Source organism: Equus quagga, chromosome 19 (assembly GCF_021613505.1).
Source record: "Equus quagga isolate Etosha38 chromosome 19, UCLA_HA_Equagga_1.0, whole genome shotgun sequence".
In the NCBI taxonomy this organism is placed as follows: Eukaryota; Metazoa; Chordata; class Mammalia; order Perissodactyla; family Equidae; genus Equus; species Equus quagga.
Genome location: NC_060285.1, coordinates 38,208,484 through 38,235,993, shown reverse-complemented (window position 1 = coordinate 38,235,993; position 27,510 = coordinate 38,208,484). Strand labels below are relative to the sequence as shown.

At 35.2% G+C, this 27,510-nt stretch overlaps 1 protein-coding gene across 1 annotated transcript in view; it reads left to right on the top strand.

Annotated features, from left to right (window-relative positions):
- PTPRQ (protein tyrosine phosphatase receptor type Q) overlaps positions 1 to 27,510 on the top strand; it is a 196,858-nt gene that overhangs the window by 48,226 nt on the left and 121,122 nt on the right. Inside the window, exons 16-21 of the mRNA XM_046646540.1 lie at positions 2,307 to 2,489; positions 2,954 to 3,055; positions 9,015 to 9,135; positions 20,605 to 20,765; positions 21,424 to 21,569; positions 26,665 to 26,833. Coding sequence (XP_046502496.1) covers positions 2,307 to 2,489; positions 2,954 to 3,055; positions 9,015 to 9,135; positions 20,605 to 20,765; positions 21,424 to 21,569; positions 26,665 to 26,833 — 882 coding nt within the window. The remainder of the gene's footprint in view (positions 1 to 2,306; positions 2,490 to 2,953; positions 3,056 to 9,014; positions 9,136 to 20,604; positions 20,766 to 21,423; positions 21,570 to 26,664; positions 26,834 to 27,510) is intronic.

Here is a 27,510-nt window from a genome sequence, read left to right as displayed (position 1 = left end):
ATCTTTCATCTCCAATAAGTATTTTTCTGCCTAAAGTGCATTTTTACAATTTCATTTATTGAGGAGGTAGTGATGGCATTCTCTCTGTTTTTGACAGTCTGAATGTGTTTTTATTTTGCTTTTGTTAATTTTTCTGGGTATAGCATTCCAGTTGTTTTTCAATTGACGTCAATTTTTCATCTAATTGTCATTTCTATGTAGATGGTCTGTCTTCTTTCCGGTTCTAAGATCTTCTCTTTTGTGCTATTCTGTACTTTCACAATGATGTGTCTAAATATGATTTTTAAAAAAAAATTTTTGCTTGGGATTTCCTATTGAGATTCCTTGCTCTGAACCTTGATATCTTTCAACAAGGCTGATAAATCTCAGCCGTTATCCCTTCAAATATTTCTTCTTCCTTATTTTCTCCATTATCTTAGACCTCCTCCGTATATCCTTTATGTTTCAACTGGCATTTTCCATATTTTCCTTCTCTGAACTACATTCTTGAAATTTTTTTCAATGCTATCATCTTTTTCACTAAATTTCTCTCTGTCTCTGTCTAATCTGCACTTTTATACATCAAGAGAATTTTAATGTTTTATTTTTCTGTTCTAGAAGGCCTGTCTGGTTCTCTTTCAAGTCTGCTTGCTTATTTATAATACATATTATTATCTAACACATTCTTTGCTCATATTTTCAAATCTCATCGATTTCTTGGAATATATTAAACATTTGTAATTTTGTTCTTTGGTGATTTCAGTATCTGAAGTCTTTTGAAGTCTGACTGGCCTGTATGTGTGCATGTGCGTGTGTGTGTGTGAGTATGTGTGTTATTTTTTCCATTTTCTTTGCTGGTTTTATCTGTTGGTGCCTGATTTGCTCGTGTGTTTAGTGATTTTATCAGTGAGCTCATATTCCTTGAAACTTAGTGGGGAATTTATGTGACATGATGAAGTTGAGTTCCTTCAGAGAAGATTTATGTTTGCTTCTGCTAGTTTCTTTTGAATAACCGCAACTCAGGATTACACGTTCATTTTAATTTAAATTCTGAAGTAGAGGTTTTTTCAGGCTACATGGCTGCCATGGATTTGGACCACATAGGCTCAGAGAGATGCTCTTGTGCTTCCAAACCTCCAGAATTTTTCTTGCTTTTCCACATCTTCATCCAGAGGAGTGGCAGGAGAAAAGTTTCTTTTCTGTCCTCTTTTTCCTGGTGGATTTACGTCTTACTCTCCATCCCCTAAGAGTGAACGCACCACATTGCACAAGTCCAGGAGTTACCACTCACATTGAATGCTGCGGCACTCTGCTGAAGAATTCAAGGGGGGCCCTAGAGTTGTCCAGTATAATGGCCCTGGTTGAAATTGCCTTCTTTTAAAGTTCCAGCTTTTCATGTGGAGATATTCCTTAACTTTCTATTGGATCAAGGCTTTATCTTCTCTCTCTGGCATTCCATGCTGTTAATACAGAAACTCACAGTCACCAGGATTAACCAGTACCTTCCAAGGCAAAACTGGCTTTACTACCAGCTTCTATCTCAGGGTTCCTCCTTTTGCTTTGTTTTTTGTTTGTTTTATTTTATTTTGTTTTGTCCTTTGCTTTTGTTTTTTGGCTAGTACAGATTTCTAACTTTCTTGTCAGCTCTGCAATTCTTTACGAGAAAAATGTTTTAATTTTATACAGAGTTTTAATTATTTTAATTAAGATAGCCATTCAGTTTCGATTATCTATTTCAACATTTTGCCAGAATTGGAATCCCACGTGTAGTATTAGCATTTGGATATATGTAGAGATCCATTTTGTGACCACTGCGTTCAGTACAATAAGAACATTGGTAGACACACAAAACTAATATTTTAGTTAATTGCATTCTGTACCTTTAGGAGATTGCTTTGCTCCTAGGTCGTTATTTCCCAGGCCTTACTTCTAGGAGAGGTATATTGCCTTTTCAAAGATCTTGTATGCAAAAACTAATCTATTCAGCTTTTGCATATTATTATTATTATTAATGAAAGGCAGAATTAATTTTTAAATGTTTTCCATCCTCTTTCTTGTATATTCATGTTCTGTAATGTAAGAAATATCATCCTATAAACATTATTCTGTAGAATCATAGTATGAATTTTCTTTTAAGATGGAATTTTTCTTATACACTTGTAAGTGCTGTAATTTACCTACGCCTTACTCCGTTTAAGATGGATGTAATAATCACACTCTAGTGAATGCTCATATATACATATCCTAGTGCACCCGGGTGAGAACTTGGGCAGAATAGATTTTTTGGATGAAATTGTTTAATACATGTGTACTTTTGTTTTTTTCAGTGCCTGGTAGTGCCCCAGAAAATATTACTTACAAAAATATTTCCTCTGGAGAGATTGAGCTGTCATTCCTTCCCCCGAGTACTCCCAATGGAATCATTCACAAATATACCATTTATCTCAAGAGAAGTGATGGAAAGGAGGAAAGAACTCTAAATACAACCTCTTTGACCCAGAGCATTAAAGGTAAAAAAAAATCATGTTAGATATTTACTTTTATCTTGAAAGAGTGGCCATAAAGTATTAGCTTGTTGTCATATTACACATGGTAAGTGTGATTAGTTTTATTTTTTTTTTTCTGCTTTATTTCCCCAAACTCCCCCTGTACACAGTTGTATATCTTAGTTGCAGGTCCTTCTAGTTGTGGGATATTGTGGTTAGTTTTATACAGAGTATGACAATTCTGGTTTTCTGGTTAAATAAGCTAGGAGTCTATTGCAGGTCACATGAAAGAATACACTAGGTCAATCCTTTTACACATTATCCTATATCAGTTTGTCTTCATAATGAGAGTTGCTATGCCAAAGAACTACATTTTCAGTTAGGTTTTACTTTTGAAAGATTGCTAAGAGACGTTTCACAGTTTGCCTCTTGCATATTATTAAAGGATATTTTGTAAGTCTCAACTTATCTATTCTATTTCTCTTTAGGACTGAAGAAATATACCCAATATATGATTGAAGTGTCTGCTAGTACCCTCAAAGGTGAAGGAGTTCGGAGTGCACCCATACATGTATTGACTGAAGAAGATGGTAAATACAGTAGTGGGTAGTGATATGTTTTGAATCCATCACATTTCAAAAAACATGTACATAGAAAGAAGACATAATGTAAAAATTTCCCTCGCGTTGGGTATCAGTTGTGTGCCACACCAGCATTATACAAAGATTTCATTGTCATGGTGTAAAAGAAGCTAGCAAAGTCAGATTTATGGTCAATAAAATCAAGTATAAAATGCTTTTTTTGATCCTGAAGTCACTCATGCTCTGTAAAAAATCAGTAATTTTTTTTCCATGGGAATTTTTAAGGCTGAAATTTTGATTTGAATGGTTTGAACATCAACTAATGTATGTTACAACTGTGTTTTTCAACTTTAACATTCATATGAATACACATTTACATAAGTTTTCTAGTAGATTCTGTCAACCTGCAACATTTTTATCATATTAGGATTAGCTTGCTAATGAGTTCAGGATATTTTCCAGGTTTTTCTACATAATTTGCCAAGACGTTATTCCTGAATGTTACTAGCCTTCATATTGAATATTTGAACAAATCTTTCCCTAACTTGAATAAAATCAACTTTACAACTGAGACCACTTTCTACCGGTACCTCACCGAGTTATAGACATATATCATCGTAAGAAAATTACTTTTGAGGAATATATTTGGGATTTGGATTTGTATTTTATGTTTTATGCATACTATATTTTTTAACTTTTTATTGAGATTATGATAGTTTACAACCTTGTGAAAATCCAGTTGTACGTTATTGTTTGTCAGTAGTGTTGTATGTGCACCACTTCATCCTTTGTGCAGACCCCCAGCCCCCCTTTCCCCTGGTAACCACTAATCTGTTCTCTTTGTCTACATGTTTAAGTTCCACATTTGAGTGGAGTCATACAGAGATTGTCTTTCTCTATCTGGCTTATTTCACTTAACATAATACCCTCAAGGTCCATCCATGTTGTTGTGAATGGGATGATTTTATCCTTTTTTATGGCTGAGTAATATTCCGTGGTATATATATACCATATGTTCTTTATCCAATCATCAGTTGATGGGCACTTATGTTGCTTCCACATCTTTCCTGTTGTAGATAATGCTGCAATGAACATAGGGGTGCATGGGAATTTTGGAATTGCTGATTTCAAGTTCTTTGGATAGATACCCAGTAGTGGGATGGCTGGGTCATATGGTATTTCTATTTTTAATTTTTTGAGAAATCTCCATACTGTTTTCCATAGTGGCTGCACCAGTTTGCATTCCCACCAGCAGTGTATGAGGGTTCCTTTTTCTCCACAACCTCTCCAACATTTGTTACTATTTGTTTTGGTTATTTTTGTCATTCTAATGGGTGGAAGGTGGTGTTTCAGTGTAGTTTTGATTTCCATTTACCTGATGATCAGTGATGATGAGCATCTATTCATGTGCTTATTGGCCATCCATATATCTTCTTTGGAGAAATATCTGTTTATGTCCCCTGCCCATTTTTTGATCGGGTTGTTTGATTTTTTGTTGTTGAGTTGTGTGAGTTCTTTGCATATTATGGAGATTAACCCTTTGTCAGATGTATGACTTGCAAATATTTTTTCCCAATTGGTGGGTTGTTTTTTTGTTTCAGTCCTGTTTTCCCTTGCCTTGAAGAAGCTCTTTAGTCTGATGAAGTCCCATTTGTTTATTCTTTCTATTGTTTCCCTTGTCTGAGATGATGTGGTGTCCAAAAATATCCTTTTAGTACTGATGTCAAAGAGTGTACTGCCTATATTTTCTTCTAGAATCCTTATGGTTTCAGGTCTTACCTTTAGGTCTTTGATCCATTTTGAGTTTATTTTTGTGAATGGTGAAAAAGAATGGTCAATTTTCATTCTTTTACATGTAGCTTTCTAGTTTTCCCCCCACCATTTGTTGAAGAGACTTTATTTTCTCTATTGTATGCCCTCAGCTCCTTTGTCGAAGATTAACTGTCCATAGATGTGCAGTTTTATTTCTGGGCGTTCAATTCTGTTCCATTGATCTGTGCACCTGTTTTTGTACCAGTACCATGCCGTTTTGATTACTGTAGCTTTGTAGTATGTTTTGAAGTCAGGGATTGTGACGCCTCCAGTTTTGTTCTTTTTTCTCAGGATTGCTTTAGCAATTCGGGGTCTTTTGTTGCCCCATATGAGTTGTAGGATTCTTTATTCTATTTCTGTAAGGAATGTCTTTGGGAGTCTGATTGGGATAGCGTTGAATCTGTAGATTGCTTTAGGTAGTATGGACATTTTAACTATGTTTATCCTTCCAATCCATGTGCATGGAATGTCTTTCCATCTCTTTATGTTGTCATCAATTTCTTTCAGGAAAGTCTTGTAGTTTTCATTGTATAGGTCTTTCACTTCCTTAGTTAAATTCACCCCAAGGTATTTTATTCTTTTTGTTGTGATTGTGAATGGTATTGTGTTCTTGAATTCTTTTTCTGTTAGTTCGTTATTAGAGTATAGAAATGCCACTGATTTATATAAGTTGATTTTATACCCTGCAACTTTGCTGTAGTTTTTGATTATTTCTAATAGTTTTCCAATGGATTCTTTGGGGGTTTCTATATATAAGATCATGTCGTCTGCAAACAGCGAGAGTTTCACTTCTTGTTTCCCTATTTGGATTCCTTTTTATTCCTTTCACTTGCCTAATCACTCTGGCCAAAACCTCCAGTACTATGTTGAATAGTGGGCATCCCTGTCTCGTTCCTGTTCTCAGGGGGATGGTGTTCAGTTTTTGCCCATTGGGTATGATGTTGGCTGTGGGTTTGTCATACACGGCCTTTATTATATGGAGGTAATTTCCTTCTATCCCCATTTTGTTAAGAGTTTTTATCATAAATGGCTGTTGGATCTTGTCAGATGCTTTCTCTGCATCTATTGAGATGATCATGTGGTTTTTATTCCTCAATTTGTTGATGGGGTGTGTCACGTTGATTGATTTGCGGATGTTGAACCATCCCTGTGTCCCTGGTACGAATCCCACTTGATCACGATGTATGTATACCCAGTACTTTTAAGACAGTTTTTTTTTTTTTTGTAAAAAGAAGTGATATTGACATGAGGAGTGAGCCTGGGTGTATCACAAGTGTTTGTAGGTTATCTTTTCTTCCCCCTTTCAAGTTTCACCATCTTCAAGCTAGATTGCAGTGTATGGATGTCAGATTCTAGTCTTTTGCCAGGACAAAATGTCCATTATACAATTCTAGAAGAAGGAAAGCTTTTCTCTGCTTTGCTCTTAAATTATTCAAAATAATAAAGTCTTTGGTACCCTCTCTTCCCATCTCAGGTCTGTCTCTGTTTTCCTCTCCACCAAATTACTTCATCAAAGCCTCCTGGTAGGGTGCTCTGGGTTGCCTCATTTTCTAAGTCTTCTCATGGGTTGGTCTTCCTTAGTCATTGCCTCTACTTACTATGCTTGTTTCTCCCTCAAAACTACCTGTCCAAAATTTCACTTTTTCATAGTTGGATTCTTCTTGTTCTCAAAGTGAAAATTAACCTAGTAAGTAAATCTTTCCCAATGGGACAATGGTTAAAGGTTAAGAGGAGAAGGTTAGTTCTCCTTTCTATCTAAGATAATGCCCAAGAAAGATATATTAAATCATTTTAGCAATGCCCTTCTGGACATAAAGCTTACTTCTTTGTTTCTGATCTAATAAAATAGTCCGGAGAATTTGAGGTCTTATATGAAGGAAGTTAGACCAGTAATGAATATATATTTTGAGCAGACAGAGCTTTTTACCACTCAAGTCAATAGTTTGAAATTATACTATGTGTCCGAATTACCTGGGCTGTTAAAAACACAGTCTTCGTAAATTTCCGTCTAAGTCCTTGGCCAACTCATTGGTATAATTACTGAGGAACAGTGTGAAGAACAAGATCCCTTTGTTGAAAAATTACAGCAAATCAAGAATGGCTAAAGGCCTGAGAAGTTTGTTTTCCTGGGTGTTAGGAGCTCCTTGCTTTCAAGGAACTTGCAGTTTAGTAGAAGAGATCTAAATTTGACGTGTGTAGACAAATAATTTTTATAATTTTTATATTATATAAGTGCTACCAAAAATTATTCCCAAGACAAAAGAGGGATTTTAACTACTCTGAGGTGTCAGAGAAAGCGTAGCTGAGAAAGTTACGTCTAAGCTGTGAGCTGGAGGAAGATGCGTAAAGAGGGAGGATGAAAGACAGGAAAGACCTTGCTGTGCAGAGGGAGTCAGAGCCTTGTGAAGACCTTGCTCATCTATGCGCAGAGGCTCTGTCATGGTGAACTTGGTAGATTGCAAAAGATATTGCATTTATTTATTCTATTTGTTCTAATTTCACTTTTTTTGGATTTTATTTCAGAATACAAGTGCCAAAATTATTAAAACTTAGTCTGCTGTAATAGATATGAAGTGTTTTGCTTAGATAGCCATCTAATTACATTTCTTTAGCAGTAAAAAGTTTTACATAAAAATTAACCAAGAATATACTGAAGATTAAATATAAAACACCAAGTGTTGTCTGATATTCCACATAAACATCTTAAATCATATTATGGAATAGAAATGCTCAGTTACAACACATTGTGTTCTAAATTAGTGCTATGTTTGATTGAAATCCTTTTTCTCAATAACAAAAGTTAAGTTTTGCAAAGATGTTAGGAAAAATATCATAGGCTTTTGTTTTGACAAATGAAAGAGAGTTCTCAGTTGGAGGTGATTCATATTTTGGGAAACTGACATCTCCAAATGATATATAGATTCTTGTAATAATCAATATTTGATAACATTTTTATTGTAGTGCCAGTGAGAATCCTAAATGAAAATATAAATACAGCTGTCACCATTATTCCTTAGAACTCGTCTCATAAAACTTTTCTCTGCTCAATGAACTTTTTTTGGAAAATTGTTATCAAAAAAGTAAACACACAAACACACATGCATGTGTACACACACAACTATAGCTGAGATTATGCAGAAAATCAAAAGGAAATTAAAATAATTCAAGTAGCATCTTCTCCAAATTATTTGAAAAAGTGATCTGCAAATGTACTAAACTATAAATTAACATTATTTGAAGATCTGAACAAATTCTTGAAATTTCTATTAGCTATGTGTGAGTTCACTTTCCATTTATAACTATAACAATGATGACAGTTTAGTAATTTATACCTTTTACATGGAAAAGGTTGTGTATTAATATTCTAAGATATTACTATGCTGCTATATAGCAGCTAAGAAAAGTCATTCTAAATGTTTTATCTAAATGGAAATGTAAACTTGGCTAACTAGTTTGCAGTAATATTTTTAGTGCTTATTCAATGCAGAATGGCTAAAGTATTTGAATTCTTACAGTATTATAGCAGAATTAGAAGTGGACCCTAAACTGTCTCTATTCTTGCTTCTGTGAACATTGCTGTTTACTCTGTAAACCCTTTAATTTGAAGGCTCAGTGAACAGATTTTGATACTATTTTACAGTTTAATGACATAACTGAAATTAAGAATGTAGTTTTCATATGTGAGGGCAGTCATTTTAACTGCTCTCTCAATGTTACCGTTATCACTTTCCCATTTCTTGGATATGTGAATTTTTTCCAGCTCTTTTTATTGTTTGGGGAGCTCTTTTACTGTATATTACATTTCTTCACTCAAATAGTTTTATTTTTATTAGAGGATGATAATGTGCTTGATGCTAATGACCAAGATGTCCTTGAACAGTAGGTGAATCACTGTGACATACCCCTTGTTCTTTTTTCTCATGAAATATTTTTTTCCATTGAATCACAGAAACAGATGTTCTAACACCACCATGCAAAATCTTCTTTTATCATCTCATTTTGAAAGTAAACAATCAGTCTCCCATGCCCATGGAGAAAGGCACTCTACCTGATTCATTTACCAGAAAGTTTATAATAAAAATTTCGTACATTTCCATTTCAACCTTTTCTTACATATGTTTAATAAAATGCATTATCCTATACTCCAACGTTTTAGCTCCTGATTCACCCCCTCAAGACTTCTCTGTAAAACAGTTGTCTGGTGTCATGGTGAAGTTGTCATGGCAACCACCCCTGGAGCCAAATGGAATTATCCTCTATTACACAGTTTATGTCTGGTAAGAATTTTTTTTTTCTTTTTTGGAAATAGTTCTGAGAACAAGTATTAATCTGTAACATAAGAGGAATGTAGTTTTAAAAAAAAATTTCAGAATGTGATGCCACATTAAGAACTTGATTATTAATAGGCTAGTTAATATGCTTTTATTAAGAAACAAGTTTTTCCCATATTATGTAGCGGTCCAAGCATAGTCAAATAATACCACTTTTGTAATTAAAACAAAAAATTATGTGCTATTCATAATTGTACTAAATTTATGCTCTTAAAAGTCGTTGATCAATTTACGTGAATACAAGCATATAATTTTAAACTCTTCTAGAATTTTACACAAATATTCCCTGTCACTGTCTTTTTAAGTTTCCCTGAACAGAATAATTTTAACTGAAATTTAATTAAAAGATATTTCTTTAGATATCTGTTATTTAAGGTCAATTTTCCATTGAAATGTAAGCAGTGTATTTATTTTTTTTCTGATCACCTTTACCCTGATTAATGATTATTTATGCATCAATTGTGAAAAAGGTGAAATCTTATAATACATCTCACATCAATTAACAACATGGCTATACTGCCTCATGAAAACTCAATAGCTAAAAATCCTCACTTTGATATAATGTAAGTCCTCTTAAAAAGATTCATCAGTTATGTAACATATTTCCTAGTGGATTTTAACTATTTCAACTCAGAAACTACAATTTACATGACATTTTATAAAATGTAGACATTTCTTACTTTTATAGTCTTACTTGGAAGGTCCAGCATTGAGAAGCTATGATGTTTTAAAGAAATCTACTCTTCTCTTTCCCAAATTAAGATTTTTCTTTCCTCAATCTCTCTTCAAACCCATTGTATACTGTTCTTTAGGACTATACTTCCTTTGGTTTTCATTGCCTGATTCCTAGTCATTTTGCCTAGTCATGGTGAAATTGGGAGTGACTTGAGAGTTGATAGTGGGAAAAGAAGCAGTGGAAAGAAGGCAATCATTCCTCTTGATTACCCTATTCATTCATTTTTTCATTCATTCATTCAACAATGCATGTGAATGAGACACACATAAGTCCCTGTCCTCAAGGAGTTTACATTCTAAAGGGATGACTGGATTATATACCAATAAACAATTACATGAGAGAAAAAGGAGATAGGGCTACTTTTGATGGAATGCTTGGGGAAGTCCTCTGTAAAGCAGTGGCATGAATTGTGATCTGAATGACACGGATCATGTGTCAAGAAGCTGAAGGAGCTTCTTGTCGTGTAGAGATCTTCAGGCTGGAACTTTTCAGGAGGAGGAACATTCACTGCCTAGGCTCTGCGGAGAAACACAAGTTGTCATTTGGAAGACAAGAAAGGAAGTCATTGTTGCTGAGGGTTAGAGAGATGGAGGAGAGTAGCACTAGGGGATGGGAGGCAGACAAAGGTCAGGAGCTAAGCCACAGTAAGGATTTCGTTTTCATTTTAACTATAATGGGAGCTATTGGGGAATTTCATGAACTTTGGATACTTTATGGATAATGCATTGTAGGGTGTAAAAGTGTTATCAGGAATACTAGATAGGAGGCTATTTTAGTAATCTGAGCAACAGATGATCCTGTCAATGGATGAGAGAAATGGGTAGCTTTTTGGTATATTTAAGAGTGGCCAGGACTTGGTGATGGATTGGCTATGGGAATTAAAAAAAGAGATGAATCAATGATGACTTCTAGATTTTTAAATCAATGGTGATGGCTTCGAGGTTGTTTTTGAGGAAGATTGGCCCTGAGCTAACATCCGTGCCCATCTTCCCCTACTTTGTATGTGGGATGCCTGCTACAGCATGGCTTGACAAACAGTGCCAAAGTCCACACCTGGGATCCAAACCGGTGAACCCCAGGCCACCGACATGCGGAATATGTAAACTTAACCACTGTGTCACCAGGCTGGCCCCATATCTTTGAGGTTTTTGACATCATTTTACTGAGTGTGAAAAACGTTAACGAAAGTGAGAATCAAGATTTTTCTGCCTGGGTTTTCCAGCTCCACTTCGTGAGAACAATCCCGTTCCTCTCTCAGTAGAGCTTTTTCTCTTCTCTTTCATGGAGCATCCTTTTCCATCTCACTTCCTAAGATGGATTCCTAGTACAGGGGAAGCCTACTGAACGTAGGGTGAAGAAATCTCAAGTCTGTGATCTTGTGGCTCATCTTACCAGGCTTTTTGGGAATCATTCTGGTGCCCAACTACAGTCATAGCTTCCAGTTTCAAGGTTCTTATTTTCTGTTTTATTCTTTATCTAACCTCAGGCTTATTCTAGTGCCCTAGCCCTCTTAGCATGTCTGTCTCAACACCCATGTAGCTAAATGCTCTTGGTTGTTTTCTCCGCACCAATCTGCAGTGTGCAGGATTGGGAAGGTGACTTCCACACCCTTCCCTAGCTCTGGATGATCCTCCAGAGGAGCTCTTAGATCTTGCTGGGCATGGTGACATATGGAAGCCAGATTTTCTAAGAGGCTTCTCATTTTACTCTCTTTCCTGATACGAAAGAGCAAGCCTTTCTGACTGTCATTCAAAGAGAGTTATTCAGAGAGACATTAAGCCACAAAACCTCCTTTTTGGATCAGTTGGAAAACTTAAGATTGCAGATTTGGGGCAGTTGGCGCATGCCCTCATCCTGCAGGAGAACCACTTTCTTCGGCACCCTGGACTACTTGCCCCCTTAGATGATCGAAGGTCGAATGCAGGATGAGAAGGTGGATCTCTGGAGCCTTAGAATGCTTTTGTAGTTGCGAAGCCTCCTTTTGAGGCAAGCACATACCATGAAACCTACAAAAGAATATTGCAGGTTAAATTCATGTTCCTTGACTTTGTATCAGAAGGAGCCAGGACCCCATTTCAAGACTGTTGAAGCATAATCCCAGCCAAAGGCCAACTCTAAGAGAAATACTTGAACACCGCTGAATCGCAGCAAATTCATGAAGACCATCAAGTAGCCAAAAAAGCAAAGAATCAACCAGCAATCATTCATGCAGGGGAAGAAATCCTTAGGGCAGGACTGCTGTATAACCTGTCAGGAAGAGGATTTACTGTTGACAGCCTGCCTGCAATTTAGAGCACTACAGAAAATGCTATTTTTTTAATAACTGAGTAGGCAGTACCTGGGCCTCCCCATTCAAAAAGTTCTACTTCAATGAACAAGACACTCTGAAGTGAAAGTAGCCGCTAGAATCACGCTGACTTCACTGGTTTCGGAATCTGGAGGCAAGGTTCAACTGCAGCTGCCCCACAGCTGTTTCGAGTAAGCCGTCCTTGTGGAAGATGAACTTGGAGTCCAGTCGTGGGGAAGGTGGCCACTTTGCCCTGACTTGATCAGTTACAGAACTGTGCATTAACCTTCTGAGTACCTGAGTGTGTGTGTAACTTATGGGTGGCCAAGCCTGGAAAAGCTGTAGGAATGAAGACGTGAAAAATAAAGGTTTTTTAATTAAAACTTTGAAGATATTTAACAATTTATTGAAGTCAGGGAAAGAGATTCTTAATATATTAACTTTAGAAACCTAGGAGACCCAGGAATTGGATTTCAAAGGATATGCAAAGAATTCTTTATAAAAGGTTTTAATATTGCATTCTTTGTTAAACTGGGATTGGAGCACTTTTGGAGACGTGGGTTTCAATGCTGGCTCTGCCGCTCAATTATCTGTGCGGATCTCTTAAAACACTGTATAAGTGGTGGCTAACAGTATTAGCAGAGCTCCTGCTTCAGGGGTCCGTGTTTCTCTCATAATTCTCAGTTTCTATTGTTTTTGTTCTTCCAATAATTGTCAAATTCTTTTAAAAAACATCTTTGTGTGTTTGCTATTTTTAGTATGTCTGCAAATTGCAGGCTGTCTGTTATATTTGTTATACTGGGTAACTTCTCTCCTTGTCATGAATATTTCTTTACAAAACAGCTCATGAGGGGTAATGTGCAATCATTTCATAGCAACTACTGTGTGAGTCACATTTGATTTGTGGGTGGTGTTCTCAGAAATCTGCTTTTAACCCATTATGTTTTAAAATGATGTTTCCTTCTAAAGTTTGCTTTGTGAGATATATTTTATCATCTAAGTTGGTAAAATAGCAATTTTTCCTTCTTTATGTTGATAAATTATGCTTATTGTTTTCAAATGATAAACAATCCTTGCATTCCTAGGGCAACCATCATTGAATAAATGAATTAGAGCGCTGTAAGCTTTTTCTTTTAATACGCTTTGGATTGAGGCGTGATGCTCTAGTAAACTGACATAATGCTTATTTATTTACTTTTTAGTTGAATTCAACTTGGATTTGTTTAGCAATATTGCGTCTATATTGTCTGTAAAATTTAATGGCAGTTTTCTTCCTTGTTTATAAAACTTTTAAGTGAGCGCCCTGTAAGGTGTAGCTAAAAGAATATGGAATGAAAGCAATGCTGAAAGTTCTAGCCTATATACAAATCTTGGCTTTAAGGTTTCTCAGTGTTCTTAGTATTAATTATGAGAAATAATTCTGAGTCAGTCAATCTGATAGATGTTTGTTAAACTCTACAGGGAGATAAAAAATATAGAGAATTTTAAAATGATTGTAGACTAATTAGAAATAAAATATGCCCATACGAAATAATTTAAAAATGCTTGCTGAGCAATATACTAGGAAGTCAAAACAATTCTAATGCAGCTTTTTATTAAATGTCACTGGTCAAGTAATTTCCCCTGTAACAGAAAAGCTTACTTTTGCAAATGGCTTTCCATGTGCTAAAAATTATGCCTGCTCCTGTTTTCTAAAACGTTTTCACTCTATTAAAAAACTACCTAATGACTTAAGCATATAATATAGATCAATAATCAGAATGGGACAGGGGTCATTTCAGATTTCCTGAATTTACCTCCAACTTTGGAATGAAGGTGGTAAAAATAAATTGAAAGTCAGGAGAACATCTCAGTGGAAACAGTATTTGCAAGCTTGGAGGCAGCATGAATGAACTGTGTTGAGAGGTTGATAAGCAGCATTGTAGAAATGAAATATTAGGGCCAGGGTGGGATGATGGGAGAGACAAACACAGATAGAGAGAGTGGTTGAGTACAAGGGTGCTCTTTATAATTTAACTTGAGATTTCCAGTGGGATGTTAAAAGCTCTGTCTCAGCTCTTTCTTGCTAGTCATTTTTATGAATGAGACTTGGGTGAAGCTTGGGTGACAACTTACAAACAGGCTATCTGTGGACCAGTTATGCTTTTCTAGACCTGCAAACTGTTAATAAATTCTGAACAAAATTTTTTCAGCATTTGTAAATGAGTAGATATCTAGTAAAACTTTAGTTTCTTTTGTTTCTTACAAAAATCAGAATACTTTTGCCGTATTCCCCATGATAAAAATCAGCTGGAGTTGAACAGAGGCTGTCTTTAAGATGGAGTGTTAGCTCTGCAGTTTACCTCAGTTCCCACTGCACTCTGTTTTAAATCCAATCTATTTAGTCATTTATTTTGCCTGTGTGTATCTTGAGTTTTTATACCTCCAGTTTAGGGGATCTTTTCATCATGTTTGTGAAATGTACAAAGCTGGGAGAAATTGTGATTTCCTTGCATTACAGACTTGGGGAACAAAATGCCTTGGAGAGCTGAAGAAAGGGGCTCAAGAGGAGGGACAGCATAGTAGTTAGCATTTTGGGACAAATGAGTTCAGTTTCTTATGTATATTTCTTTATTTGTTTTTTACAGCAATGCCATAAAGAGAAGAATATTATCACCATTTTATGGTTGTGGAAACTGAGTCTTGCTGAGGTTAAGGAGTTGCTTAATGTTATAGATCTAGAAGATGCCAGAGCCAGAATTCATACCCAGATCTGTCTTACTCCCAAATCATGCTTTTCTTGCGTCAGTATGAATAAATGTCATAATTGGCCTTTGTTCTAAAAACTCAACAGTGCACATAAAGGACTAAGGAAGTCTTAGTTTGATAAGAGCATTTGTGATAAAGACTTATGGAGTTATAATAAATTAAACTTATTGCATCAATTCATATGGGATATTTTTACCAAAAGAAATCAGTGGCTTGATGTTGGTCTGCATTAGTTGACAGAGTTTATCCATTATGAGAGAATACTTATACTGTTCTGTGTATAAATCAATTGGATTACTGGGCCCCACAGTTTTAAAGAATATAGAGATAAAGTAGAGTTTGTTATGGGAGGAGTGATGAGAATGGTGGAAATACTCAGTTTTAAGACATATGAGAAAGTGTTGAAAGAATGGGAATAAGTTATTAGCCAAGATTCTTTTAGTTTCAAGTGACTGGGCCCAATCTAAATTGTCTTATTGACACATGTAGCTGAAAAGTCCAGAGGTATACTAACTGGATGGAGAAGCTGGAATAATATTATCCAGTGTGGTTAGCAGCAAGAAGCTTGGTGTGAGCAACAGCAATATGGCCTGTGTCTTGAGTATAATGGCACAGGAGAAAAGTGGGAGGAGATGAAGCTGTTGGGGCGGCAGGCCAGATACATGGAGTCTTGAAGCTTGACTAAGGATATGTATGTATACATAGACAAAGAAAAGAATGAATCTCAGTATTGTATGGGATTTTGAATTTTTATTTTATTTAATTTAAAATTTTATTTTAACCATGCACCCAACGATTAACCCCTGGAGAAAACGCTCCAAGGACTTTCCGTTACTCTTGGAATAAAATCCAAACTCCATATTCTAGCCTGAGGGATTTAGTCCATTCTCAGGGGATGAAGTCCTGTTCCCCCAGCTCAAGTACAATCCCTCCGCCTGTCTTCTGGACCTTTACTCCCTATCTCTGTTCCAAGGCCATGGTTTATAAGTGTATGCTTCCTCAGCTTCAATCTCATTGTCTTTAGTGGCTTTTCCCTTTAATCTTACAAATGCGTCTTTTCTGCTAAGGGCAAACAAGCAAAACAAAATTAAGCCAAATTAAAACAAATCAGCCAGCCAACAAAATTATGACAATAGGAACAATAGCAACAACAAATGAATACCTTGCTTTGACTTAGACTTTCTGAGATTCTAAAGCTTTATGATGATAGAATGTGCAACTATTTATGCCTTGCTAGTTTAGGGTTGTTTAATATGTAATTACTAACCTGCTGATACTACCCAGCTGTGCAGAGTAATTATTCTAAAGTGCAACAGAGAAGAGCAGTTTCCTATATTATAGCAAGACAGTTACAGAAGTTGCTGGTTCATATGAGAGAGAGAGTGATTTGATAAAGAGTCAAGTAAATGGATGTTGAAATTCCTTATTTTGGGGAGTAGTATTTAGTGAGTGAAAGGATTAATCTACCATGTTTAGTTAAGAGCAGATTAAAGTTTTAAAAATAAATTCATAGGAATGGACAGGGATGAGTGTATCATCAGGTTAGATTGTCCACATGGAATGAAATATCAAGTGATGAAGATTAGAGTTAAGATTATGACGTTTCAAAGAGTCTCAAGCCTTGTCTAGAAAACGATTCATGTTCATACTTTGGGAAATGGGGGAATTTGTTTAAATCTTTCCATTTCCATTTGAGAAACGGGGACAATTGTTGCTCAGCATGGTCTTGATGTGATGAGATGAGCAAAGGAATTGGTAAAGCAGAGCAAAGAAACTTCTCTTATGCTCTAGGATTTCCTTTATGCTCTAGTTGTCAAAATATGTCTCTTTTTTGAAAAAAAATTATAAATTAACTAGGAAATAACTTCATCTTCAAGACTCCATTAATCTTATCCCAAGATATTTTCTTGGTGTGACCAATGAGTGTAGACAGAGAAAAACTGCATTGTATATATATTCAGAATAATTTCAGTCATTCAAATTCTTTTAATTTCTCAAATTCAAAATAAAAAGCTTTTAAAAGGTTCTAATAAGCTTCTAGAATTAAATCAGTAAAATGATTGCACTGAGGACTCCCCTAAGTTTTTCTCAGTTTGAAAACGTGTACCACTTGGAAGATTTGGATGATACTGACAGTCATCTACTTTAGGGATTAAGTATTGTGTGACATTTTTATTCTTTTCATTTCCACACAGTGTGTGACTTTGGTACGTAAGAGTTGGACCTGCTTTGTCTGGTAGGCCTCCTCTCTTCCTCTCCCCTGCTCCCTCAACTCCCTATTTGACCCTCAAACCTTACAAACTAGCTCTCTAGTGAACAATTTCTTGCATGTCTGGCACTGTGCTTTATTCTCCTTTTCTACTCTTGGTTACAACATTTCTTTGCTCATCTCTTTCTCTTTTTCATGGCTTTTAGCCACTGGGGGGAAAAAGTTATTGTCCTTAAGGAGATCACATTGTTATTAATGAAATGTTTTATAATAATTTATTGCTTTCTTTCATTATTTTGAAGAAAGGGTGGTCTCTTACTCGTATTTATGTCTAACATAATTCCTGATGTAAAGTAGATGCTCAATAAATTTTGCTGAATTCTGTTGAATATTGGTTGCATACATATCATCTCTAAATTCAGAGGCTGTGGGGAAGGTGTCTATCTTTCTTTGTGTGGAGCCCTATCTAAAAGAACAATGCCTCCCTAACCCCAACATATATTGTTCTCCATTTAAAAGACTAAAATAAAATAGAGAAAAGAAAATATGTGAATAAGTTATTCAAAAAGATGGACCACGAATGACCTACAAACATATGAGAAGACATTCTTTCTCACTCAAGGTCAGGGATGTGCAAATTAAATAGATATTTTTGCCAATTAAACTTGCAGAAAATAAGACGATGAATATCCACACTGGTCGTGAGAGCATGGCCAAACGTGTAGTCTCACACGTTGTTGTTGTGACTCCAATTCATAATAATTTATAATTTGAAACAGTAATTATTTTGGAACAGTTATCATTAAAATAAAATTTTAAAAATTTTATTTTTGACTCAATCATTTGACTCAATCACACTATTGGGACTTTAACCTGCAGAAATAAAAGTACCTTTATGAAAAGATATTTGTGTAGGAATGATTAGTGCATCATTGTTAGTAATAACCAAAGTAAAAAAAAAGGAGAGAAACAAGTTAATTTATAGAAGGAAGGCTGAATACTATCATACATCCCATTAGGCAACTACAGAAAAATAAGAATATAGTTCATTGTTATTAACTTAAAAAGAGGAAAAAATCAAGATATAGCACATATCGTTTTATAAATGGAAATGAAACACTTTAATAGAACACATAAGATTCCCATTATAATATTTTTAAACTAATAAGAACAAAACAGAGATTTTTAAACTAAACAGCTAAAACCAAGAGTAGCAACTGGTTACAGCAGCATCAGAGCTATGGTTCTGAGGCATGAGAGCGAGTGACCTCTGAACTGCATGATTGCTCTCTGGGATGGCTCTTCAGAGAGCACGCAGCTCAGGCCTCAGCCTGAGCAGGGAGGATGGAGTCAGATCCCCAGGGACAGCATCTCCTCTCTCTTCTTGTCTTTCTTCTCGGCCTTCAGTTTTATGGCAAACCATCTCTTATGTGCCTAGATACATTCTGAACTTGTTTCAGAAGGTGAAGTTTCAATTGAAGTTTATTTATGCTCAGATATTTTCTTACCTTACTTATTAAAACATCAGCCACAATCCTAAACTCCAAAAGAAAAGCCAACCCCGAACAGACAAAGACATATCAGTACCTGAAAAATGTTTATTAGCACTGCTTTGCCCCTGGAGACAAACCAGGGTGGGTGTAGAAATTATATCTATATGTGCTAACTGAGGTGGATTATTGAGTTTGTTATTCAGATAATTTATAAAGATTATCTTCTTTTTACTGAAATTTCCAGGTGTGTCAGACAAAATTTATTTTTGACCTGCATTTTCCGGGTAATTGCCTTGATTCTGCATTATCTACGGAACATAATCAGAGTTTTTCTTATTATAGACCTATTTGCAGTATTTTGCTGTGAAGATCAGAGCAAGAAAGTAGTGATGAAAGGCAGCTGGTAGCATTGAAAAATATGCCCGAAAAAGAATTTTGAAAATAGATATAATGCAGTTAGATTACTTTAGCTAATTTCATAGGTTTAGAGATCTGAATTGGCTTAGCTATATTGTAGTGATCTGATGACCTGTGACCAATGACAGGAGTATGGAATTGGGAAAAATTTCTGTGACAAGGCATCTTTCTCAGACTAATAACGCAGCATTAAGAGTTTTAAAAGCCCCTCTCCTGTGGTCTCAGTGAAGTCAAAGAAAGCTCTCTCTTCTGCTTCTGAAAAGGATGTCTGATGAAACTGTTTCGAATCGCTGAATAGCCTGGCTAATCCGCCTGTCTCCACTCACATACTCCACATCCATATTTTTCTCACTGTGGTAAGCTTTCCAGCTATTTTTCAGATAACCATGCTTATATCTGGAGTGAACTGATGCTTTCGTAATGGTAAAAGCGTGGCTGAAATGTGTCTCTTTGTGGATATCGTTAATTCACTTAAACTCTGTTATTCCTCTTAAAGATTCAGTAATTCGAATATTTCAGTGGTAAAGGAAAAGCATTTTATATTCAGAGGGAATATCTATTTACTTCTTGGATGCCTTGTGTTTCTAAGGGAGGAAAAAAATTAGATTACATGAGGCATATACCTTTTCTGTGATATTGATCATATTCCCTTTTCTAAATTTTTTAATAATAAGTTTTATTGCTCTTAAAATCTAAAGTTCTTTTTAAAATGCATGGTTTTCAGCAACAGTATATACGTGTCCATTTTTTAGTCTAATCTACACCCAAGTCAAAACTATGGAAACTGAACTAAAATGTCTGAAATGAAATAATTCTCGTGCTCTGTTACTTAGCAAGATTTTATTCTTCAGACTTTTTCCCTCCTCCTGGGATTTTATTTTATATTTACTTGAAGAGTTTTGAGTCAATATTTATTTTCTTTTCTGGAGTGTCATTTCACATATTTTAAAGATTTAATTGAGTAAGAGATGTGAGCTCTACTTTTTCCTTTCCTGTATGTTATAAGTACATTATTTTCAATCTCATTTCTAATTAAAGAAAGAAAAACTGACCCACAGGCTGACTATTTTAGATACCACTGTTCAGATATTTACTATTTATTTATTTGAATTGGTCTAAAGTAAATGTTACTTTTGCACTATATATGGAATAAATAAGATTTTGCCAAAACTTAGAAAGAACAAATGTTTGAACAATTAAAACGCTGGCATGCAAAGGAGTGCTGTAATTGCCTCAAATACACAGTATTCCAGAGATCTAGTACGATTAGTCCAAGCAAAGTCTAATATCAACATCTTATTAGCACTTGGTTGAATTACTGAATATACTTGAAAACAAAAGAAGTTTATTATTGAATTATTCTGAAATTCACTCTTTTCAGCATTTCAGGATAAGTGGCATCTTTATTTTATTAATAAATCTATGTGCATAAATGTTGCTTGCTTTTAGTGTACTCATTCTGGAAATATATATGTAACATTTAATTTAAATTTAAATTTTCAAACAATTTTTTTTTGCCTTCCAGGGATAGATCATCATTAAAAACCGTTAATGTAACTGAAACATCATTAGAGTATTCAGATTTGGACTATAATGTTGAATATAGCACTTATGTAACAGCTAACACCAGATTTGGTGCTGGGAAAACAAGAAGCAATGTCGTTAACTTTCGATCACCTGAGGGAGGTGAGTTCTAATGGATGTAGGCAAGTAAAATAATATCCTACTCAGAAAAAGTGTTAAATATAAAAACGCATTATCAAGCCTAATGTCTGTCATTGGTTGTTCGCTTCCTAGCTGTGTGATGTTGGGAAAGTTAGTCAATCTGTGACTCAATTTCCTGTCTGTATTCTGGAAACAATAAAGGACCTAATTCACAGAGTCCTTGTGAGGTTAAATGAGTTTAAATTTTAAATGCACTCAGCATGGAACGTGACACTTAGCATTTTACGCGTTTGTTAAATGAAACAAAATAAAATGCTTTCGTCCTCTATTATTGGATTTCAAAATTCTAAGATAAATCAGAATTCATATTATGTATTTTGAATTAGAAATTTGTTATAATGTTTTCAAATCCAGGGCAGTGGGCATGTTTTAGAACTGGGGTAGTGTTTCATGAGTAAGAAATCCATCTGTCCTCTGCTTAGATGTTGCTATGATGCCCTGTTAGAGGGATGGCCCAGTGAGACTTATGGATTTCATTTCTGACTTCTAATTAGATGTCATTCTTAAGTTTTTTTGAAAACCAATTATCATCACTTATCAAAGGCAGGTAGAATTTAGGACATTTCAGACAGTATTTGGAGCCACAAGTATAGTTTTTTTTCCATTGTTTGTTTTATAGCTCCAAGTGACCCTCCCAAAGATGTTCATTATGCAAATCTCAGTTCTTCATCAATAATTCTCTTTTGGACGCCTCCCTCAAAACCTAATGGCATTATACAGTATTATTCTGTTTATTACAGAAATGCTTCAGGTACTTACATGCAGGTAAGACTTTGAGTTTTCTCCTAGTTCTTTATTTCCATCCTTTAGTGTTGTTGATGATGATATAGACTTGGCATGCTAGAAAGAAATCTCACAATGACAATTATGCGTAGACATTTTATAAAACTCCCATTGCAACAGAAAACTATAGTGGAGGAACGTCAGATACATTTTAGTCGCTCTCTCTCTATCTAGGCAGGCACACCTGCACGTGCGTTTCAATGTATTACCAAAAATGAAGGTGCCACCTACTTAAAATCCTGTATATAAATATGGCCCTCAATTCTACTCCTCCAAGAATTGTTCTCCAAAGAGTCGATGGTTTCATTTACCCTCAATTATTTCTCAGCTAAAAAGAATTTATTTTTGTTTGTACAGTAATCCCCCCTGATCCATGTTTTGCTTTCTGAGGTTTCAGTTACCCATGGTCAACCACAGTAAGAAAATATTAAGTGGAAAATTCCAGAAATAAACAATTCATAAGTTTTAAATTGTTCACCATTCTCAGTAGCATGATGACATCTCGTGCCATCCTAGTCCAGCCCCCGGGACATGAATCATCCTTTTGTCCAGTGGATCCACACTATACACGCTACCTGCTCGTTAGTCACTTAGTAGCCGTCTTGTTTACCAGATCAACTCTTGCGGTATTGCAGTGCTTGTGTTCAAGTAACTTATTTTACTTAATAATGGCCCCAAAGCACAAGAGTAGTAGTGCTGGCAATTTGGATTTGTCAAAGAGAAGCTATAAAGTGATTCCTTTAAGTGAAAAGATGAAAGTTCTTGGGGCTGGCCCTGTGGCCGAGCGGTTAAGTTCGTGCGCTCCACTGCAGGTGGCCCAGTGTTTCGTTGGTTCGAATCCTGGGTGCGGACATGGCACTGCTCATCAAACCACGCTGAGGCAGCGTCCCACATGCCACAACTAGAAGGACCCACAACGAAGAATATACAACTATGTACCGGGGGGCTTTGGGGAGAAAAAGGAAAAATAAAGTCTTTAAAAAAAAAAAAAGATGAAAGTTCTCTGCTTAATAAGGAAAGACAAAAATTGTATGCTAAGGTTGCTAAGATCTATGGTAAGAATGAGTCTTCTATCTGTGAAATTGTGAAGAAGGAAGAAGATATTTGTGCTAGTTTTGCCGTCACACCTCAAATATGTATGTCTAGGAAAAAACATAGTACATACAGGGTTTGGTACTGTCTGCAGTTTCAGGCATCCACTGGGGGTCTCGGAAGGTATGCCCTGCAGATGACGGATAGGGGATTACTGTACACAACATAAATGTTTTTCTTCAATTTTAAAAATATTTTCAATTGTTAGCAGGAGGGTTATTGTCATTATTATTACTCAATATCAGATCTAATGAAATCACTAGAATGTGCTTATTTAAGTTGGTGTATACAAGGTTCTAGGGTCGCACAGTTTGCAGATGGGTACTTTCTACTAATGATAATAATTATGAAAATAGCTAACATACATTTCATTTAGAGAAATACTTTTAATTTTTTCAGCAGAATTCCTTTACTTCCCCAAACTTAATATTTTACAGACCTTTAATATATGAAAAGGATAAAATGGAGTGGTTGTGATTGAATTGGGAATGGGCAGCGTTGGAATGTAATTTGGAAAACACTAATTTAGAAGAAATACTTCAAATTACAGAATACATACCTTACTGATAGAAACTATTCACGGCATGTTGATTATGACTCTGGCCTTTCTTATTTCTCTGTATACTTTTAAGCAGGAGACTAGAGATAAGTCTTAGTTATTCCAAGTTGCCTAATCCCATTTGTGACTAACAACCTAAATTTAGCCTCTGGAGTTAGTTGTTGGCACGCAGTAATCACTGGGACTAAAGTATGGCTTTCTTTAGTGTATCTACTGCAGTTTAGGCTAACGCATAGGGTCAAAACAGAACTTTGCAAGCTGTCTCAGGACTAACCCAGCAGTGGGTAAAAGAAAGTCCAGAGGTCGGTTTCATTCTTACATTCTGCTCAAGGCCCTTTAAGAATGGAGTTGTATAGGAAAGGAGGATCTGGTTTTTTTTTTTCCTACTCTGTACGCTGAGCAATTTTTGCCGTTCTTTTTTATTCTGCTCTATTTGGGGAAGAGAAATGGGTATTAGAGTGCAATTTATTTATTTTTTTTTACCACAATGTTGTTTACAGATTTAACAATGTGTCATGATGTCAAAGAGGCCATTCAAATTGCAGGTTCTTTTTTCATACATTTAACAAAAATATTGCAAAGTAGTTCTGAATCTTAGGAAAGGTTTTGCTGCTGTACAATTTACTTACGGCTTATATGTGATTCTATTTTGGTTCTCTTCGTCCACATCTAAATAATCAAGTGTAAACATCTAACTATAGTTTCAACATGATCTTATGAAGCTACTTACTCAAACCTGCATATATAATCTGACCCCACTTGCAATGTATCTATCTTAGAAAACGTAATCTTTTATTAAATAATCTTAAGAATGCTTTTAAGTGTGACAGCTGCAAGAGGGCACAGGCTAATGATGTTAAAACATTTCTCATATTGCTTGAAGTTCATCTGTGCTTTAATTTATTCCTAAAGTTCGTGTTAAATATAGCATCAAAATCTCCACTACCTAATCTTCTATTTTGGATTGCTAGAATAGAAGAAACCCTCAAAATGAAAATTATATAGCAGAATAAGTGTATGGCTTTTTTTTTCCTCCTTCTTTCTTCTCTTTCCTGAAGAACTTTGTGGAATACCTCATGCATGGTATATCACATTCTGCTTTCCATTATCTGCTACTTGTCTTAGCTCCCTTATGCCATAGCAAACAACTTTGAAGAAAAGGGTCATGTGACACTTATCTTTCCATCCCCGGAAGACCTCTGGTATTGTATCACACAGAGGTTTATTGCCAATAAATATTTTAATTGAAAGACTATAAAACTATAATAATAGAGCACCATTACTTTTGGTACTTAGTTATAATTTTGGAGCACTTGAGTTTGTAGTATAATACCTTAGGGAACTTAGTCTCTCTACTACTATTTGGCAATCCATCTTGTTCTTCCTTCGATTGCTACTCATAATATTTTGTATAGTGTATTAACTCTTTCACATTTTAATTTTTATCCATTTATGTCATATTTCCTCAGTGTACCTGACATAGTGCTTTATTATATTAAAAAGTGCTAAATGAATACTGGTTGATTAATCAAATTTGAAAAGGTTTCACTAAATAACTTCTGACTGCATTTGCATACACAAAGGAGTAAGCCTTAATTAGATAATTGGAGCCCAAAGACTTGTTTTTTCCAAAAATAAATAGATGAATGAAATAATCATCTGGATAATTAATCTGATTTCAAATTTGTTGCATGTCTATGCATGCTAAGTCACGCGCTCATTAGGAATGACTTCTGGTGATTCAAAATAATTCATTACTTAACAGTCCGCAAGGTCAAAGGTAATCAGAATAAATTCTATAAGAAAGAAAAATTAAAATTTACACCAAAATGCTACTCTAATATATTTTCATTACATCACCATGAATTATTTATTTTATACCTGGAAGTCTTTACCTTTGACTCACTTCACCCACTTTGTTCCCCCTCCACACCCCACCTCTGGTCACGACCAATCTGTTCTCTGGATCCTTGAGCGCAGGTTTTTGTTTGTTTAGATTCCACATATAAGTGAGATCATATGGTGTTTGTCTTTCACTGTCTGACTTATTTCATTCAGCATAACGCCCTCAAGGTCTGTCCATGTTGTCACAAATGGCAAGATTTCCTTCGTTTTTATGTCTTAGTTATGTTAATATTTTTAAGAGATACTTTAGTAAGCCAGTTATTCCATGTGTAAAGTAGATGTACAGGAATGTATCAAAGTTCGCAGATCATATTTTGGGTGAGATTGTTAGATTGTTTTAACTTGTCTGTTCCTAAATAAGTCATCACAAAATTGAAGTAGATCTTTTATTACACTCACTCTTTTTCCCTACCACATACTGGCAAAGGAACCAAAAAATTTGCTGAATTTAACTTGTGGATCTATTGCAGAACCACCCTAACTATTAATTTAGGCCAAATTGATTATCATATATTAATCTTTTAAGTGAAGTAATTACTATTGATTGGTTTTTTATTGTGTGTAGACATCGTGGTGTTTTGTGTGCTTCCTATCATCCAACCCTCAAAAGCTCTCGGTGCAAAGGAAATGATTATTCCCACTTTATAGGTGCAGAAGGAGCAGCTCTGAGGTTAGACAGCTTATCCAGGGCTGCCCTGCCAGAAGTGAACTCATGTCTATAGGACTCTAAGAGCTTTGTACAGATTGGGGAGATTCAGAATTCCCGGTGTAGATGGACAGTATTATAAAGTTATTCATACTATTTGCCTACGTGATTTTTTTAAAGTCTGTTTTCCTTTATTTTAGAATTGATTATGTTTGAATATATGTGTTGTGTTTAAAATTTGGTAAGAAAAGAAACGTTTGCATAGCTTCCCTAATCATCAAAAAATGCCTTGGAACAAATCTAACTAGGAGTCAAGCAAGAGAATTTGAAAATTTCTCTCACTCTACATACGAGAGAGTGCATCTAGCTGCCTTCCCATTTCTCCCCATGGTTGTAGAAGAAAAGAAGACCCATTAAAGATTAATAATAACCATTTGTGTTCTTAGAAAGAGGTGAACACTTTCATAATTCCTTCATCACTAGGAAGAAAAAATATTAACATTTTGTAATACTCCCAAACTTGTTTAAAAATAGTCAACGTTTTGAAAAACACTTGAATGTTTCATGCAGAAAACTGACACTGATCAGCCCAGCTGTAGCATCTTCAGTTGATCATCAGTTGTTCTTCATCACTAAACCTGGTGTTTCTACTCTTCGCAGCTCTGCATGTTGATTTTGCCATCACCTATTCCTCTTTTAGTATAAACATATTTCCAGCTTAATTATTACAATAAAAATGTTCTATGTTGATTTTCCTCAAAAATTAACATATTAAAATAATAAGAAAACCAATTCATGGATAATAATTATTTTGAAATGTTTATGTATACTAAAACTATATTCTGAACAATTACAACAATATGTTTATTTTTCAGAATTTTACACTCCATGAAGTAACCAATGACTTTGACAATATGACTGTATCTGCAATAATAGATAAACTGGCAATATTCAGCTACTATGCATTTTGGGTAACAGCAAGCACTTCAGTTGGAAATGGGAATAAAAGCAGTGACACAGTTCAAGTATACACAGATCAAGACAGTATGTAAACAAAAAGCATTTGTTAATTTTTAAGAGGATTATTTTAAAACTGTATAATTGTTTCAATTTGTATGTTTTGGTAGTAAAATCTATATTTTACTTAGGCACATTTAACTAGTCATTATAGAAGTTTGAAAATGCATTTAATATAGCTGTAAAACTATTACAGTAATAACAGCCTTTTCTATTCATGAAAACTGTTATCATCCATTCATGAAAATTCTGTCACTTTTATTGCTTCAAAAGATGTCACAGTCATCCGCTTACAGTCATGAAAAATGCTGCTGCATACATGGACGGATTTTCCAATACTTAACATACTTATCCATTTGCTTTAGGAACTACATTTTTTTTCCTCGAGCAACTTGCTTCCTTTTCAGTCTTTGAATCTGCATAGGACTCTTTGCAGCATCTTTGTTCTTGTTATGTTTGTGACTAATAAACCCAGAATATCTTTTTTTTTTTTCAACTTGAGGAGTTTCTTGTATGTGGCTTCTGCAGAATCCTGTCTGTGCTGAATATTCAGAAAATCATAATAATTGAAGTTCTCAACGTTTTTAGGTTTCAGCTTCGAGAACATAATGTTATATGGATCATTGCCTGTTTCTTCTTGTAGTTGTTTCCATTGTCCATTTGTTTCTTAAAGACTAGTCTGTTATTGAGAAATGATATTGACC